We start from the raw sequence: 15,467 nt of genomic DNA, 5'->3' as shown, positions 1-15,467 counted from the left end.
CTGGTCTTGATCACTTGACATCCGGTGATCCACTGGCCTTGGCCTCCCAAAGTGCTGGAATTACAGGTGTGAGCCACTGTGTCCGGCCAAGACTTTTAAAATAAATCTTTTTTTAGAAAATGCTACAACTCTCCTGGAAGCAGAAATTTGTTGCGAAGGATTCATAGTGATTAAATATTTTCCTGTTAAGAATTTTTTTTTTTCTTAAAGATTTGGCTATTTATAATAGTTAATCTCAAAATATTGTTTACAGTGCTACTTTTTTCTTTTATTTTGCTCTGAATCGTATATTCGTAATTTGCAGAGGAAATTTACATGACAAGACTCAATTTTTAAAAGTAAGGAAATAACAGTAAGTTAAAATTTTTCCTTTGATGCCACTCACTGTTCCAAAAGCAGGAGCTCCTCCAGAATTAAACACAGGAGAGACTTAGGGGTGAGATCTTTTAGGGATGGACTTAACTGGGCATCACAATGATATTGCAAATGTACTTACTTTGTTATGTTGCATATTTCCTTGGAAAAGTTGAAAGAAAAGGAATGGTCTTTAAAGCTCACTCTTGGCACTGGCACTATTTACAAAGCACCTATCCACTGGGTGGTTGGCCCTTACATTAAGTCCAATTCTATAACTTTTCATTACTGGTTGTACTATTGAATTTAATGCACTGATAGCTTCTATTTCTTCTGAAATAAATCCTCACATTCTTCATGTTTGAACTATCAAATTACTCATGGCTCATGAGAATTCATGTCTTCTTGCCTTCGCATATGCAGTTTCTTCTGTCTCAAATGTGTGCTACCATGATTCCCTCATCAGTCCACCTCTTGAGACTCTCCATTCATGTGTCAAACATGGGAGTCTATTTATGTCTTCTCTGTCCTTTAGCAGTCTATGTACATTTCCAGGTGGCATGTTCACACATCATGGTGGTTATTTGTTTTTATGTATTATTTCAGGGCTACAGTGAGAGTATTACAGATATGAAATGCCATATCTTGATAATCCAGTACAATCCTGACACATAACATGCACTCAGTAAATGTCTGATTATCAAACAAAAAGAAGAAGAGAATAAGTGAATGAATGAGTAATAGATGGACCCGTTAAGGGAGATATGGCACAGTAGAAATTGCCCAAAATAGAGTGAACACTGGTCCTGCTTTTACAGGGCAAATCCTTGAGCAAATGGCACTGAACATATATGAACCTATCTGTTAAAGGATTGATTATATTTTATACCAGTTTATGGGGGTTCCTTGCAGATAATACGTAAGTTCTTATATTTAAAGCACAAAGTATTTACAAATATAGGATTTTTTTTCAGGTTAAGACACATTTTTAATATATGGAGGAGAAAAACCCAATATATGATGGGTTAAATTTTAAAAAGAAAGAAAAAAATTCTATGGAGGAAGATATCAGATTGAAATAGGAATGAGACCAAAATTTACTGTAGTTTCCTGAGGGCTAGACAAGGAAGTTTTAACCTTAACCCAAGGATTCCAAACTCTGGCTGCACATTAGAATTTCCTGAGTATTTAAAAAATATTTAAGTCTGAGCTTCAATGTAACTGATGTGAGGTGGGGCTTAGTCACTGATATTTTTAGAAAGCTCCCTAGGTGTTTCTAATACGCAGTCAGGGTGAGACTCACTGCTGGGTCAGAGAAAATTAGGAAATGTTTCTTAGGAGAAAAACTGTTTAATACATTAAATCTTTTAAAGCGATTAATCAGCATGACTAGCTATGTGGAGAGGCTAGGGATAGGAATTGAATGATTAAAATGTCTACGAACATCACAGATGAAAATAACTGTTTTAAGGTCTGTGATCTTTTTTTGTTTGTTTGTTTGTTTGTTTGTTTTTGAATGCCAAATAGCTGCTATGGAGAGGAAATGCCTTTGTAGTTAACAGTGAAACTTAGGAACATTCAAATAATTTACATTCTTAGGTAGCATTTTACAAATTACACATAAAAGTTACTTAGGTTGCAAATACAGGTTAAAATGGCAATGACCATTTGTTGAATGACCCATGAAGAGTTCCTAGAGGAGCAAAGTTTTAAATAGGGTTAAAATTAAATTGTAGAGAGAACAGATGTAAAATAATTTTTTCATCCAAAAAGGCTTAGAAATGGGTATATGGATTTAAAGTCATGCTTTCTTATTTGCCACATAACTATTCATTTTAAACAAATAAAAATAAATGAGATAATTGATATCTTCAAAATGTAATGCCAGCACTTTAACATATACTTAAATATATAAAATGGTGGTTTTGAAAAGAAAATAGAGTGGACACAATATATTAAAACTCTAAAACACATTTGCTTTTAAAAATGTCTAACGGTAATTTTCTAACATTTTTCTTTGAGATAATGAAAGTAACAGTTCACTGATGAATAGGAAACATGGCATACTAGTTTTGAAAAGAGTGTTCTCTTTGCTCCTAATATCATGAAATCTATGCATATATTATAGTTTTGTTTAAGAAGAAAGGGTATATATCAATGATGAACCTTTAATGGAGACACAACAATATCTTTTTATCAAACTAGAAACCTTAACACCTACAAAGTTATGTTTAATAAATGGCCAAGCAGCAATACTTATAAATATTCTTTGCTTTGAAACTAAGATTTAGAAAAGAAGAAAACAGGAAGTGGAAAATGTCTTATTTTCACATGAAAAACTTGTGTGAGGAATATGGAAAACTGTCATTTTAATATTTTCAGAGAAAAAGGAAAGCCGTAATGTAGTGTCTTATGTTCTGTAATTCATATCAATTTCCAGGTAAATTATTTTGGCTAGCTTTTTTAAAAAAAAAAAATGCTTTCTATTTACTATAGAAATAATTCAACTAGTATTTTAAGACACTAAACTTCTGTTTTTTCAGTTTTATCTATTTCAAATGTATCACTTATAAAGGCAGTTCATGTAGTAGATAAGGATATGGGGAATGGTTCCAGAAAGGCTAGGCAACAGCATAACTTTGTGGGGGGAGGAATTGTGCTTCAGTCTCTTCTTCCATAAGTGGAGATAGTTAATTTCTATGTCACAGGTTAGTATGTGTATAATAAATATCAAACACTTAAATAATATCTCACCCAAATATCACCATATAAGTTTTGGCTACTGAAATCATAAATGTAATAAATAAATATTGCCTAAAAAAAGGTAAAAATAAAATTACTAAATCTTATACTTCCTTAGTTTTAGTAAAAACATTTCAACAATTGGTTTATCCTGGGACAATTAAAAAAATCTTTGTGATAAAGACTGAATCTTAATGCATGTATCTCTGGGTATAGACCCTTGTTAGCTCAAATGGTATTCCTTTATTAGGCTCATAGCAAACAGCCATGTCTCTCAATGGACACTCTAAATGTGGAGTAGTTTGTCACAATTATTTGGTAATCTCTTTCAGTGTAACTCACACAGCAAAAGTGACAATATTCCTGTCACTCCTCAGAAATGTCCCAGCTCCGCGGGTTTCCACATTCAGGAGAATGAAGAAAGCCATTACGAGGTATGCCATATATCTATAGAGACCATGTTAGTATTGAGCAATTTTCATTTTCCTCATGATTTTAAATGCTCTATCTTAACTAATATTATTATTTTCTTTGCCCGCCTCTTCTGTGGTCACATTTTTATACTAATGCTTTTGAAAATAATTTTAAGTAAATAACTTTAGAACAAAATTCCAGCAGTATATATTTTTTTCTGTTGGGTAATGGTCCAACTCTTAAACCTAATGTTTGTAACATTGAATAAAAAGCGTTGATTTGTACCTATTTTTAGAGAAAGTAATGAGCAACTTTCTTTTAAAGCGAGATATTCTGGATTGATTCCTGTTTATTAATTGAACTAAAAGAAAGGCACATCTATTTTGAAAGATTGATTTGATTCATCTCTCATACTCAAGAAAAATAAAAAAAGACATTGCTGCTGAATATGAACCAGTTAAATTTCAATTTTAATGAAGCGTTTTCTTTTTTATTACTTCTTCTCAGTTTGATCTTTTCTTTCTCTGTATTTTTGAACTTAAAAGCCATTACTTTCTTTTTTTTAAAAAGTGAATTCATCCACATTAAAAGATAGAAGATCTATAGTTGTTTTCTTCTTTTTCTTTTATGTTGGAAGGGCTATTCTAGTGTCAATTATTTCACTATGGCTGAGTATAGAAATCTATTATCTTTCATGTAATTTTTTAAAGTAATGGTAAAAAACAGATAACATGGAATTTACTATCTGAGCCATTTTTAAGTGTAGAGTTCAGTCGTGTTAAGTATGTTTACATTGTTGTGAAATAGAAGACTTCCATTTTTAAAGAATTATGTTTAATAGTTAACTATTATTAAAACATACATATGATTTCACCTATATTTTACAGCTGTAACATATAGATTGTAGAGAGGTAATGTATGCGTATGTGCGTGTGTGTGTGCCTGTGTGTGTATTCTGTTTTCTTACAGAGCGTATGTCCCCTCCATTCCCTTAAAACCTCTTAATCATTATTAGTAAAAACATTTTTGCCATAATTATTGCTTTTGCCATCTAAAGGAATCTATCATTTTCAAAAATCCCACTGGTAATGTATATTCAAGAAACTACTTTGATTAACAGAAACTTAATCTAGAAAGCAACTTCTTTTTGGATAAATTGTTAGTTGAGGTTGAAAGAGGATTGAGTAATATTTTGGACAGCTCTATCCCCTAATTCTCCTTCACATATTTTTCTTCTATTTCTTTTTCTTTGTATGGTTTAAATACTTAGAAACCTATTTCTAAACTTCAGCAAAAATTTTTTTAATATTTTTCTTTTTCTTTCTTTTTTTATCCAAAGTCTAAATCACTTGAACATTGAGAGAAGAACCATGGTTGTTTAATCCTTTAATATTTCATCTTCATTGTGTATGTTTCAACCATCTAAGATAATAAAATTGTTCCCATTAGTCACCAACAATAACACAATAGTTCTAATTAGATGGCAGAGAAAAAGATTTTTTTTTGTAAGTAAAGGTTAATATAAATAGTACAAAACTCTACCCAAGATGTTGTGGAAGTCATTAAGATCCAAGGGGATTTCAGATTTCTAAGAATTATATTTATTTTTATAACATTTTATGTTTGTGTTTATTGACTTAACCATACTCCTCAGAAACCATATTCCTCAGAAAATCCCTGTGATTACCACAGGTGGTGAGATGGTGAGATGGTTTATTGAAGATTTATTTACTTTTTGTAGAGAATTTAAATGAGACATAATTCAAATAATATTCTATAAATCATATTTTTTTCTCCCTCAGATATTTTATAAGGTCCAAAGCATAAGAACATAGATTGTACAGGGTTTAACTAAAGGTCTAGGGAATTTGAAGAAAAAAAGTGACATCTAAAGTTATGATGTTTATTTATATCATTGTCCATTTGTCAAAGAACATGAAAGTGTATCTACTATGCTTTATTTATATGCAAAGAAGACAAAATATTTTTACAAGTCTTTCATCCCACAGATTCTCATTTAATCATCAGGCTTCAGGCCCATTTTGTCTGAATGGTTTTTAACTAGGTCATCTGTAAGGCCATATCCATCCCTGATGATCTGTGATACTAAATAATGATGATGATAATGACAACTTATACTTATTTAACAGCATAGTTTTCTACAGTTAAATATCATTCTGTGTTAAATAGTACCTCGTACTCTGTGCTAGAGACTGTTTCAAGAAGTTTATATGTATGTTCTCCCATCGTTCACATTTTGACCTTGGTTAATTTAAACTGTTTTTGATCATAATACATTTAATTTCTTTAATATGCATTTTTAAATTAAATTCAGATAGAGAATATCTGAAATTTCTTATAAAATAAAACTTGAAGAAAAGAGATAAGTGATACCATCTTCATAGTTTTTTAAAGCATTCTAAGAGACAAGGTTTCTGTATAAATGCTTAGGGTCTGTAGACCAATAATAAAATGAGTAGTTTTAGTAACCACTTTTTTAAAGATTATCAATCTAGTGTTAATTATTCTTGAAAATTAACAATGAAAGTTGATTATAAACTACAAAGTTTTCATCTTCCATGTTATTTTTCATTATATTGAATTATGTACTGAGCCTGGTAAGTGCAGGTATTTTCCGAATTCTTATTTTTTTCACAATTTATATTTCCCCTCCCTTTTAATCACCTTAATATAATAAAAAGAAAGATGTTTGTTCTGTTTAGTACAGAAAAATATTTAACTATAGAAAACTATACTGTTAAATATAGTCATATTCAGTATCAATGAATGCTGACTAATTTGGTTGAAAATATTTAATTTGTATTATGGCATTAGATACATAATAAAACCCAGACTGATGTGAGTAGCAAGTTTTAATTATTATTAGCTTATTATTAACCTATCACTCTTAACTTAGATATAAGAAGGCTCACTTACTTGTAGAGAAATGTTACATCAGCTATTGTGAAAAATTTGTGCCAGACACTATTCTAAGCATATCATATGCATTATAGTAATTCTTCTAATCTACCATTACAGTATAAACATGCTCTATTTGATGAACCACTAAAGAAATATGCTGCCAATTTAACTCTGACAAATGCTTATTTTTGATTTCTTTAGTATTTGTGCTGTTTATATATATATATATATAAAAATATGAGAAATTTTATATTAGAATTGTTGAAATATAGCTTATTTAATTCTGACAGCAATCCCATTAGGTGGGTATGATTATTATTCTACAGATAGGAAAAGGAGACACTGAGAGGTTATGTAATTTTCTCAAATGTACACAGACAGGAATGAATGGGCTGGAAGATAGCCACAGCCACATGGCTTCAGAAACTGCAAAGATAACTGTGCCATAGTATTATCTAAGTAAAAACAAACAGAAAAACTCACAGGCTCTTTGATTGTCAGTGACCTATGAGATTACCTATGCAAATTACTGAAACATAACTTGAAGACAAGAATGATTGAGTAGCTTGCCCTACCTCTCAGAGCTAGCTAATGATAGCACTAGAATTAGATCCTAGAATTACTGATCCCAGAGTAATCTACTCACTTTACCTTCAAACACAAAGTTTCCAAACAAATGTTAAATAAAACAGTTTATACTTGAAGTTCTTTCTTAAACTAGGTTTTTAAAAATGGTGTGGAATGACACAGTTTACGTCATGTTTGTTTTTTCTTCCTGACATGCCTTTTGTCATTGGATACTCAGAGCATTGCAATGGTTAAAACTGAAGCACTGGAATGAAAAAAGTGCACATTGTTTTTATGCTGTAAGTGCATATTGCCTTTAATAAGCATCTTTGATCCATATTTCATTGTCACTTCCTTTCTATTATATTTCATTCCCTTTTCCCATGAAACGGTATATAATGCAAACAGAGCTTTCAGTGTCTATATTCTGCAATCTATAGGAAAATGTCCATAGTTATTGGAATTCACACAAGACTGCATCTCAGTATGAGTAGCTGTTCCCTGTCACTATTTTTGATGCTTGAGCTAAAGAATTTTTACAAAATGGTTTAGTGTTCAGTGTATGAATTTTTGAGATAAGACTTCTCCCTTGTAGGGATGAAATCCAAAAATCAATGTCAGATAGAAATCTTAGCTCTAAGAGGTAGGGAGATTGGTAGAAGGTTTTAAAATAAGTGCGAATTTTAGCCTCTAGAGTTTGGAAATGTGGCAGTTATCGTGAGTATGAAATTTATGGGTGCAGATGGTTGATTAAGATATCCCAGGATGGGCCACTGCTATAAAGCTCCACTGAGAAATTGAGAAAACTATTTCATTAAGGAAAATATTTTTGACCTTTTATGTAAATTCATAACAGGTTTTTCTGGGTTCATTAAATGCATAGAAGTTAAATTACCATTGGTTTCATGAAATTGCCAATTGTGTCACGTGATCGAAATATTTAATAGCATTAAATATGTCAAATGGTGAGTAAGAAGAGTGCATGGGGGGAGAACTACAATGTATTAAGCTATTATCACGTGTCTTGTATTTCACATTTGCTACCTTATTCAAGACAATTGTCTTCAAGGTAAGTCTAATTTTCCTCCCCGATAAGATAAAGTTGTAAGTGCCTAGGTGATCTTGAGCCTAGATCACCAACCAAGGACACACTGATAGCTAGAGGACAGTGGGGCTCAGAGTGTTACACAGCCTAGAACTCTGTTGTTGAAATAATAACAAATGGAGCAGGAGCAAAATGGTAACATTATATACTACTTTTAAATAATGAAAAAGGAAAAGATATAAAGCCAAACACTTTTGCTTTTGTCTTACTTGGTCTTTTCTTTTTAAAATATATTTATGCACTAAATCCGATTTAGTGTATTAGTGTATGAATATTATACATTATTACAATATTCATTATAAGACACACCTATACTTTCCTGTTCTTGCAATATTAGGACTATCATACCACATACCTGTGTTTTCCTGTTCTTTGTGATTATGTGGTCATATTACCCAATACCTTCACATAATTATGTACAAGCACACAAATAAATGCATTCAGTCCTTAGAATAGGTGTTGCCATTGATATCAGCTTTCAAATTAAGATAATTAGGTAAATCTTTTAGCAATAATTCTCTGAAGTTTTTTACATTATATTTTAGAGTAATAAAGTTATTTACAATTAACGGATATTTACTAATAACACTACATTAGTTCACAAGCCAGTTTTTTATTTTCTTTCTTCATAAGAACAGCTTTTTGAAAAACCACAAGGGTACTAAAAGATTCATATACACACACATACACATTACATACATACTTACATACATGAGTACATATTTGGGGAATAACTTCTAACATATTAAAATGTTTAAATTTTCAGTATATATAGCATTGCCCTCCAAAATACAATAAATTAAGAAATATGATAAGCAATATTTTATATCTTAGTCACTATGAAACATTGCATATGTAGCAACTGTTATAGAAAGCATGTTGGATGTCAATGTGGCTCACTCACTAGATAAAGAAGTTTTTCACCTTTTTACTGTGAAGTGTCCAAAACTGTTAAGTCAGAAGAATAACAAATAAAATACATCATGGAGTGGAGAATTGTTACAGTTAAGTCTTGACATGTGCAACTGAGAATAGTCAAAGATCTTATGCCATTTTAGGTAAGATTGATCTTGAAAATAATTTCTAGTAAATCACAGGACAGCTTCTGGCTACAGTTCCAAACAGCATTTGGGAATCTTTGCACTTAATATAGATTACATGAAATTTGTGTTATAGAGAGATACATTTTCAAAAAATTCATTAAAATATTTGACAGGTTTCTATTACTTGCTAAGTAAGCATACGTAAATTTGAAGCCAGTTACCAAGAATTTAAAGAACTTATTCTATAGTATAGAAATACTGCAGAATCTCATGTCTAATGGCTATGTATAATACAATTTTCCAGAAACATCAATGTTGGTTTATTTCACACTGTTAAATTTATGCTTGAAAATTTTGTGCTAATTTTAAGAGGGATGTAGGCAAATAGAAGAGGCATATTTGATCAACCCTATACTACATATCTCTGCTTTCTGATGTGAATTGATTTAATTTTTTTAAATGGGGCCATAAGTATGTTCCTTAAGTAAACATGGATAGGGTGCTAGACATCCCTTCCTCTGTTTTTTGCTCACAAACACAAAATTGAGACTTCTTTGGAGGGGAAACAAATTATCCAACTTCTTTTTCTGTGATTATGCTGAACTCAATCTATCAGTCATATATTAATCTGTCTCTCCTTTCTTCCCTCTCTCCCTCCCTTCCTTTCTTCCTTCCATAAATATTTATCTAGCAAGTATACCAGAGGCAATGTTATGTGTGCCAAGTACATCATTTGTGTATACAAACATGGTTCTTTGTGTTACAGATATCACAGTCCAAGGGAGTATACTCATATGAATATGTTACCATAAAATGTAAGCAGTGCTAAAATAAGAGATGCTCAAGATGCAAGAAGAACACATCATAGGAGCAATTAAACATAGCGCAGGAGGATTATATTGTTAAAATAAGACTTGAAGGAGTTTACAAAGTGAATGTTCAGGAGTGACATGGTGGTGTGTATTGGTAGAAAAACGATAATTTTCCTTAAATATACAGCCTGTGTGAAAGCCAAGTGTCAGGAGAGGACATCCAAGTTTTGAGGAAAGTTCCACTGGTTGTGTCCTCAATGCAGACCACTTTCCTGGCTCCCATCTAAGACTTGGTTCAAAATGCAAACCTACAGTGGCTATTAAACTTGATATTCTTAGTATAGTATCTAAACACACTTTTAGTTATTAAGAACAATGACTATATAATGTTTTTCAATGTGCATTAAACAGAGTCAGCTTTAAAACTTTTAAACACTTAATTGTAAATGCCGATATGCATATTTACAGATACATTCCTACAAATAGATTTTGATAGAAATTATTATACTTAACAATTTTATAATCATATAAATCTGGCATATGGTATGTATATAAATGCTAATATCCAATTTTTATACAATAATAGCCTCTTATTTTTTAAATTGTACTTTAAATTCTTAGATACATGTGCAGAACGTGCAGGTTTGTTATTATTATTATTTTTGTAAGTCACTTATTATTAAAGACAGCATACATTTGTGGTGTTTTCCCGAAGCTAAATAAATGTACTTGAGCAATGTGAGTGGCCTTATGAATTGCTTCATTGTAAATTCATGGAGACATTTTTAGTTGAATTTCGTGTATAAATCAGTTATCAAATTTTTCACCAGTTCAGTATTTTTTTCAATTACTTAACACTGTGTAAAGATTGGTCATCACCTTCTTTAACTTTTTATTAAACACATTCTGCCAATTCTTTCTTCACCACAAAACAAGTGGGCTTGGTTTTATTCACAAGAAGAGCCGCATTTGACAGATTTGCTGATGGTGTCAGCTTTGGTCGCAGGCTTGATGGACAGCACCAAACCTTGCTGTGGCCCAGCTTCTGCTAATTAGTTGTTTGAAGCCACTCTGTGTGCCACAGGCATAGACTTATCAGCCAGAGACATCTTTACCATTCAGCATGACAGCTGTGACGCAGCTGTTCCTGGAGAGAATGGAGCACAAAGAGAGGGGGGATGAGCCTTTCAGATAAATGACAACCATAGTATCTTTCGCTGAAGGTTCCTGAAGATATAACAAAACAACTAAAATGTAGAGTACAAAAAAGGTGTAAATCAATATCTGTTGGATCAGCGTGGAACCCACACATGAAACGATAATAAATAATATCAGACTGTGAGAGTGAGAGGAAAATACAGCTGCCTTACAAGTTCTTTTAAAATCCATTGAAGTTGCACGTTCTTCTAATTAATGCTGCTCAAGCATTTGCTTATGAAATTAATGTAGTTGTGTATAGTTTTCAGAAGTTTCTGCACACGTGCATAGATACTAATGTTGAAGCTGGCCAGAAAGCCTTGTATTTGAACAATTATAGAGAACATGGTCATAAGTAATATATTGAGATGCTAAATATCTCAAGATATTGGAGATACTCTGAGAGGAATGAAAGTCATCCACATTTATGTGAGAAGGGTGTAGACATGGAAAAGCTAAAAATATAAAGTTACTATTCCTTTGTTTTGTTTTGTTTTTTTGAGATAGAGTCTTGCTCTGTAGCCAGGCTGGAGTGCAGAGGCGTTATCTTGGCTCACTGCAGACTCTGCCTCCCGGGTTCAAGCGATTCTCCTCCTGCGTCAGCCTCCTAAGTGGCTGGGATTACAGGTGCCTGCCACCATGCCAGGCTAATTTTTGTATTTTAAGTAGAAACAGAGTTTCACTGTGTTAGCCAGGATGGTCTCAAACTCCTGACCTCAGGTGATCCGCCCACCTTGGCCTCTCAAAGTGCTGGAATTACAGGCTTGAGCTACTGCGCTCAGGCAGTTACTACTCCTTTTTAGAAAAGTATGCTTATATTGAAATAATAATGAATAAAATTCTTTTTCAGTCATTGATGATTGAAAACTGTGAGATTCCTTTTTAACTAGTATCCACATAAACTGGAAATCTAACGGAAAGTACCTATTATGATTAGAAGTACACATTGACAAATCAAATTAAATAAATCTTTCACATAAACATTTCATATTATAAAATACCTATTCTAATTTCAAAATGCCGACTATGAATAATCTTTTAATATAAGATATCTAATATTGGCTTGACGCAGTGGCTCATGCCTGTAATCCCAGCACTTTGGGAGGCCAAGGCGGGCAGATCACTTGAGGTCAGGAGTTTGAGACTAGCCTGGCCAACATGGTGAAACACAATATCTACTTAAAATAGAAATATTTGCCAGGCATGGTGGCGCATGCCTGAAATCTCAGCTACTTGGGAGGCTGAGGCATGAGAATTGTTTGAACCTAGGGGCAGAAGTTTCAGTGAGCCGAGGTTGTGCCATTGCACTCCAGCCTGGGCAACAGGTGAGATCCTGCCTCAAAACAACAACAACAACAAAACCTTAATATGTTATGAGACAGTTTTAATTGTATGTATATATTAGAGGTTTTACAAATCCTAATAGTGAGTGATATTTTAAACTTAAAATAGACTTTTGGATGTTTGCAATGGATATTTATTAGTTTATAAAAATATAAGTAATATTATACTCTATAGTCACGTATAATAATTACATCAGAGGTGCTGAGATATTGTTTGTTGTCTCACCAAATTCTGGGAGAAATGAAGGTCCAGTTATAGCTAGTCTTATCATTGGCTCTGTAGAATCTAAAAGTCTGGATATAGCAGAAGAATGTTGTATCTGTTTAAATTGCCTGATACACTTATTTATGCCCATAAAATAAAAACAAATGCAGATAATATAAGCTATATAAACTCAGTGATGACTTGATTTTTAGCTTATACCTCAATTTTATATAATTTTGAGTTTAAAAATGTTAAAAGCTTATTTACAAATAAATGAAGCATAATATAATCACTAATTGTTCATATCAGAGTGATTATTTGAATTTAATTTTTTTCTTCAGATAGACAGTATTTGTGTCAGAATATAGGTGTGTGATGCATATATTAAATACAAATTAAATCTTTAAAAAGAGAATAAAATAAGCAATGAGCTTCTCTTTAAATGTCATTTGTTTCTTTAATTTTAGAATTAGAATAAACCTAGATCATTCGAAGTCTACAGAATCTTATGCATGAAAGAGAGAGAGAGAGAAATTCTGGGGCCAAAACCACCAGGAGATCCATATTCAGCATGTCAGAGACGGAGTTTGAAATTGAATTTTAGAATTTAAAAAAAAATTTTATGAAATAACGAATGAATTTTATGAGGGAATTGAACAGAAGGACTGAAGGCAGAGTTTAAATGATGGTCATACAGCGAACTTAGTGTCTTGCAACCTGAGGATTAGGCCAACTTTTAATGGAATTGAAGAGAGTAGAATAGAATAGAGTGTATAGAATAGAATAAATAGGATAGAATGGAATAGGCATGAGGAAACAAAGAAAGGGAATGTGAAAAATCAGAAGAGAACAAAAAATTTTAGATTATATTTGAATGTATGTTATAGAGCATAGTTAAGAGCATTTATTTCACTTAAACTTTAGGTGTCTATGTTATTGTGTGCACTTATGTTTTTACTGCATCTCAGCGTGGGTTGATTATTGTAAGTCAAGGTCCATAGTTTGAAAACTACTGACAAAAAAATAGCTCATACTTATACCACTTATTATTTATCACATATTTATTTAAAACACTTTGACTATATTAATTAAACTAAAAGTAAAATCTCCTGTGGCTTCTTGTTTACAGTTGAATAAATGAAGTCTTCAAGAGATGACCTGTACAGTCACTTAGCAGATAAAAGGCTGTGCAGGATTAAACCCCAAATATGCTGTGCTCTTAGCCACTAATCTAAGGCTTCTCACAAAAATGGCAGCAGACCTAGGATTGGAGACCAGGCCTCTGACTCACAGTGTAATACAGTACTGTTTTACTTCATCAGCTACCTCTTCTGTGAGACGAAATCCCATCCTAAATCAGAATTTATTGACATATGTTACATGAATTACTTATTTAGACTGAATGAAGTTGAGAAGTTTCATCCTCAATGCATTAACCTGGTAATTCACAATCAGATTTACATAAGCATATATTTAACAAACTTAAAGCAAATTAATCTATTTACATTTAACCCACTCACTTGTAAAATTATTTGACTATAAATGATATTCAAAGAACACCTATTCCACATCACTTATTTTGGAGGATACTGGTCTTGGTCATGAATGATCCTATATGATTAAACAGATTTTCTAATATTATAATCAAAACTCTTAAAATATAAGTACAGTAAGTCCTCCATTTTTAAACAACATGCAAATCAGAAATTAAAAAAACATGAATATACAATATCAAAGATGTGCTTGTATATATGTGTACATATTATCTGCACACTTGTTATGAAAGAGGTAAAGGCATTTTTTAAAGTCCCTGCTCCGAGAGGGGAATATCACACACCAGGGCATCGGGGCAAGGGAGCTAGGAGAGGAATAGCAGGGAGTAGGGGAATTGGGGAGGGGTAGCATTAGGAGAAATACCTACTGTAGATGACGGGGCGATGAATGCAGCAAACCACCACCATGCACATGTATACCTATGTAACAAATCTGCACGATCTGCACACGTACCCCAGAACTTAAGGTATAATAAATTAAAAAAAAAATTAAAGTAGAGTCCCTTCTTCTACCTTGTATTTTAGATATAGTCTTCAATAATATATGCCTAGCGTATTATTTTCAAATGAATATTCATTCAGATAGCAGAAGCTCAAAGACTTTCTTACATGGTCTAAAGCCTTCCTGGTTTTGGTATTGTTTCCTTTTATAAAATGTCTTTTTTTTTTTTAAGAGACTTACGTGTCTTATTACAAGTATAATATCTTAATTTTTTTCCATTTATGCCAATATTTTAAAAATAAGATGAATGTAATTTTTCTAGTTTCTAAACACTTTACAAAGTAGTAAAGCCCAAATGCAGTGATATGTTGAAATGATTACAAATACTACCCTATAGTGAAGAATGACACACATATAGCTAAATTTTGGATGACAGGTGACTCCAACTTCATTGTTAGGTAATATACAAAAGCTTGAATTTTACATAAAATGGACATCTTCTTATGGATATTTGATTAATTATAACATATTAAAAGTGAATCTTATATGGTTTAAATTATATCTGTAAAGGCAAACTACACACACACACACACACACACACACACACATATAATCTATGCAGATTCACAGTGGCCACTTGTATTAAAAACTAGCTAGCCAGGCGCTGTGGCTTGCACCTATAATCCCAGCACTTTGTGAGGCCAAGACAGACAAACCACAAGGTAAGGAGTTCGAGGACAGCCTGGCCAATATGTTGAAACCTCGTCT

At 32.3% G+C, this 15,467-nt stretch overlaps 1 protein-coding gene across 6 annotated transcripts in view; it reads left to right on the top strand.

Annotated features, from left to right (window-relative positions):
* Positions 1-15,467, top strand: part of PCDH9 (protocadherin 9) — a 926,664-nt gene that overhangs the window by 319,666 nt on the left and 591,531 nt on the right. For 2 of the 6 annotated variants that reach the window (XM_012442853.2, XM_012442850.2), the window contains exon 3: positions 3,429-3,530. The exons of 2 other annotated variants lie outside the window; for them this stretch is intronic. In XM_012442853.2, coding sequence (XP_012298276.1) covers positions 3,429-3,530 — 102 coding nt within the window. The remainder of the gene's footprint in view (positions 1-3,428; positions 3,531-15,467) is intronic. 2 more of the 6 variants (XM_012442854.2, XM_012442851.2) reach the window with 1 other exon arrangement.

This window comes from Aotus nancymaae, unplaced genomic scaffold (genome assembly GCF_030222135.1).
Source record: "Aotus nancymaae isolate 86718 unplaced genomic scaffold, 86718_ANA_hifiasm-v0.15.2.pri h1tg000088l, whole genome shotgun sequence".
Taxonomy (NCBI): Eukaryota; Metazoa; Chordata; class Mammalia; order Primates; family Aotidae; genus Aotus; species Aotus nancymaae.
This window is presented reverse-complemented; position numbering and strand designations above follow the sequence as displayed.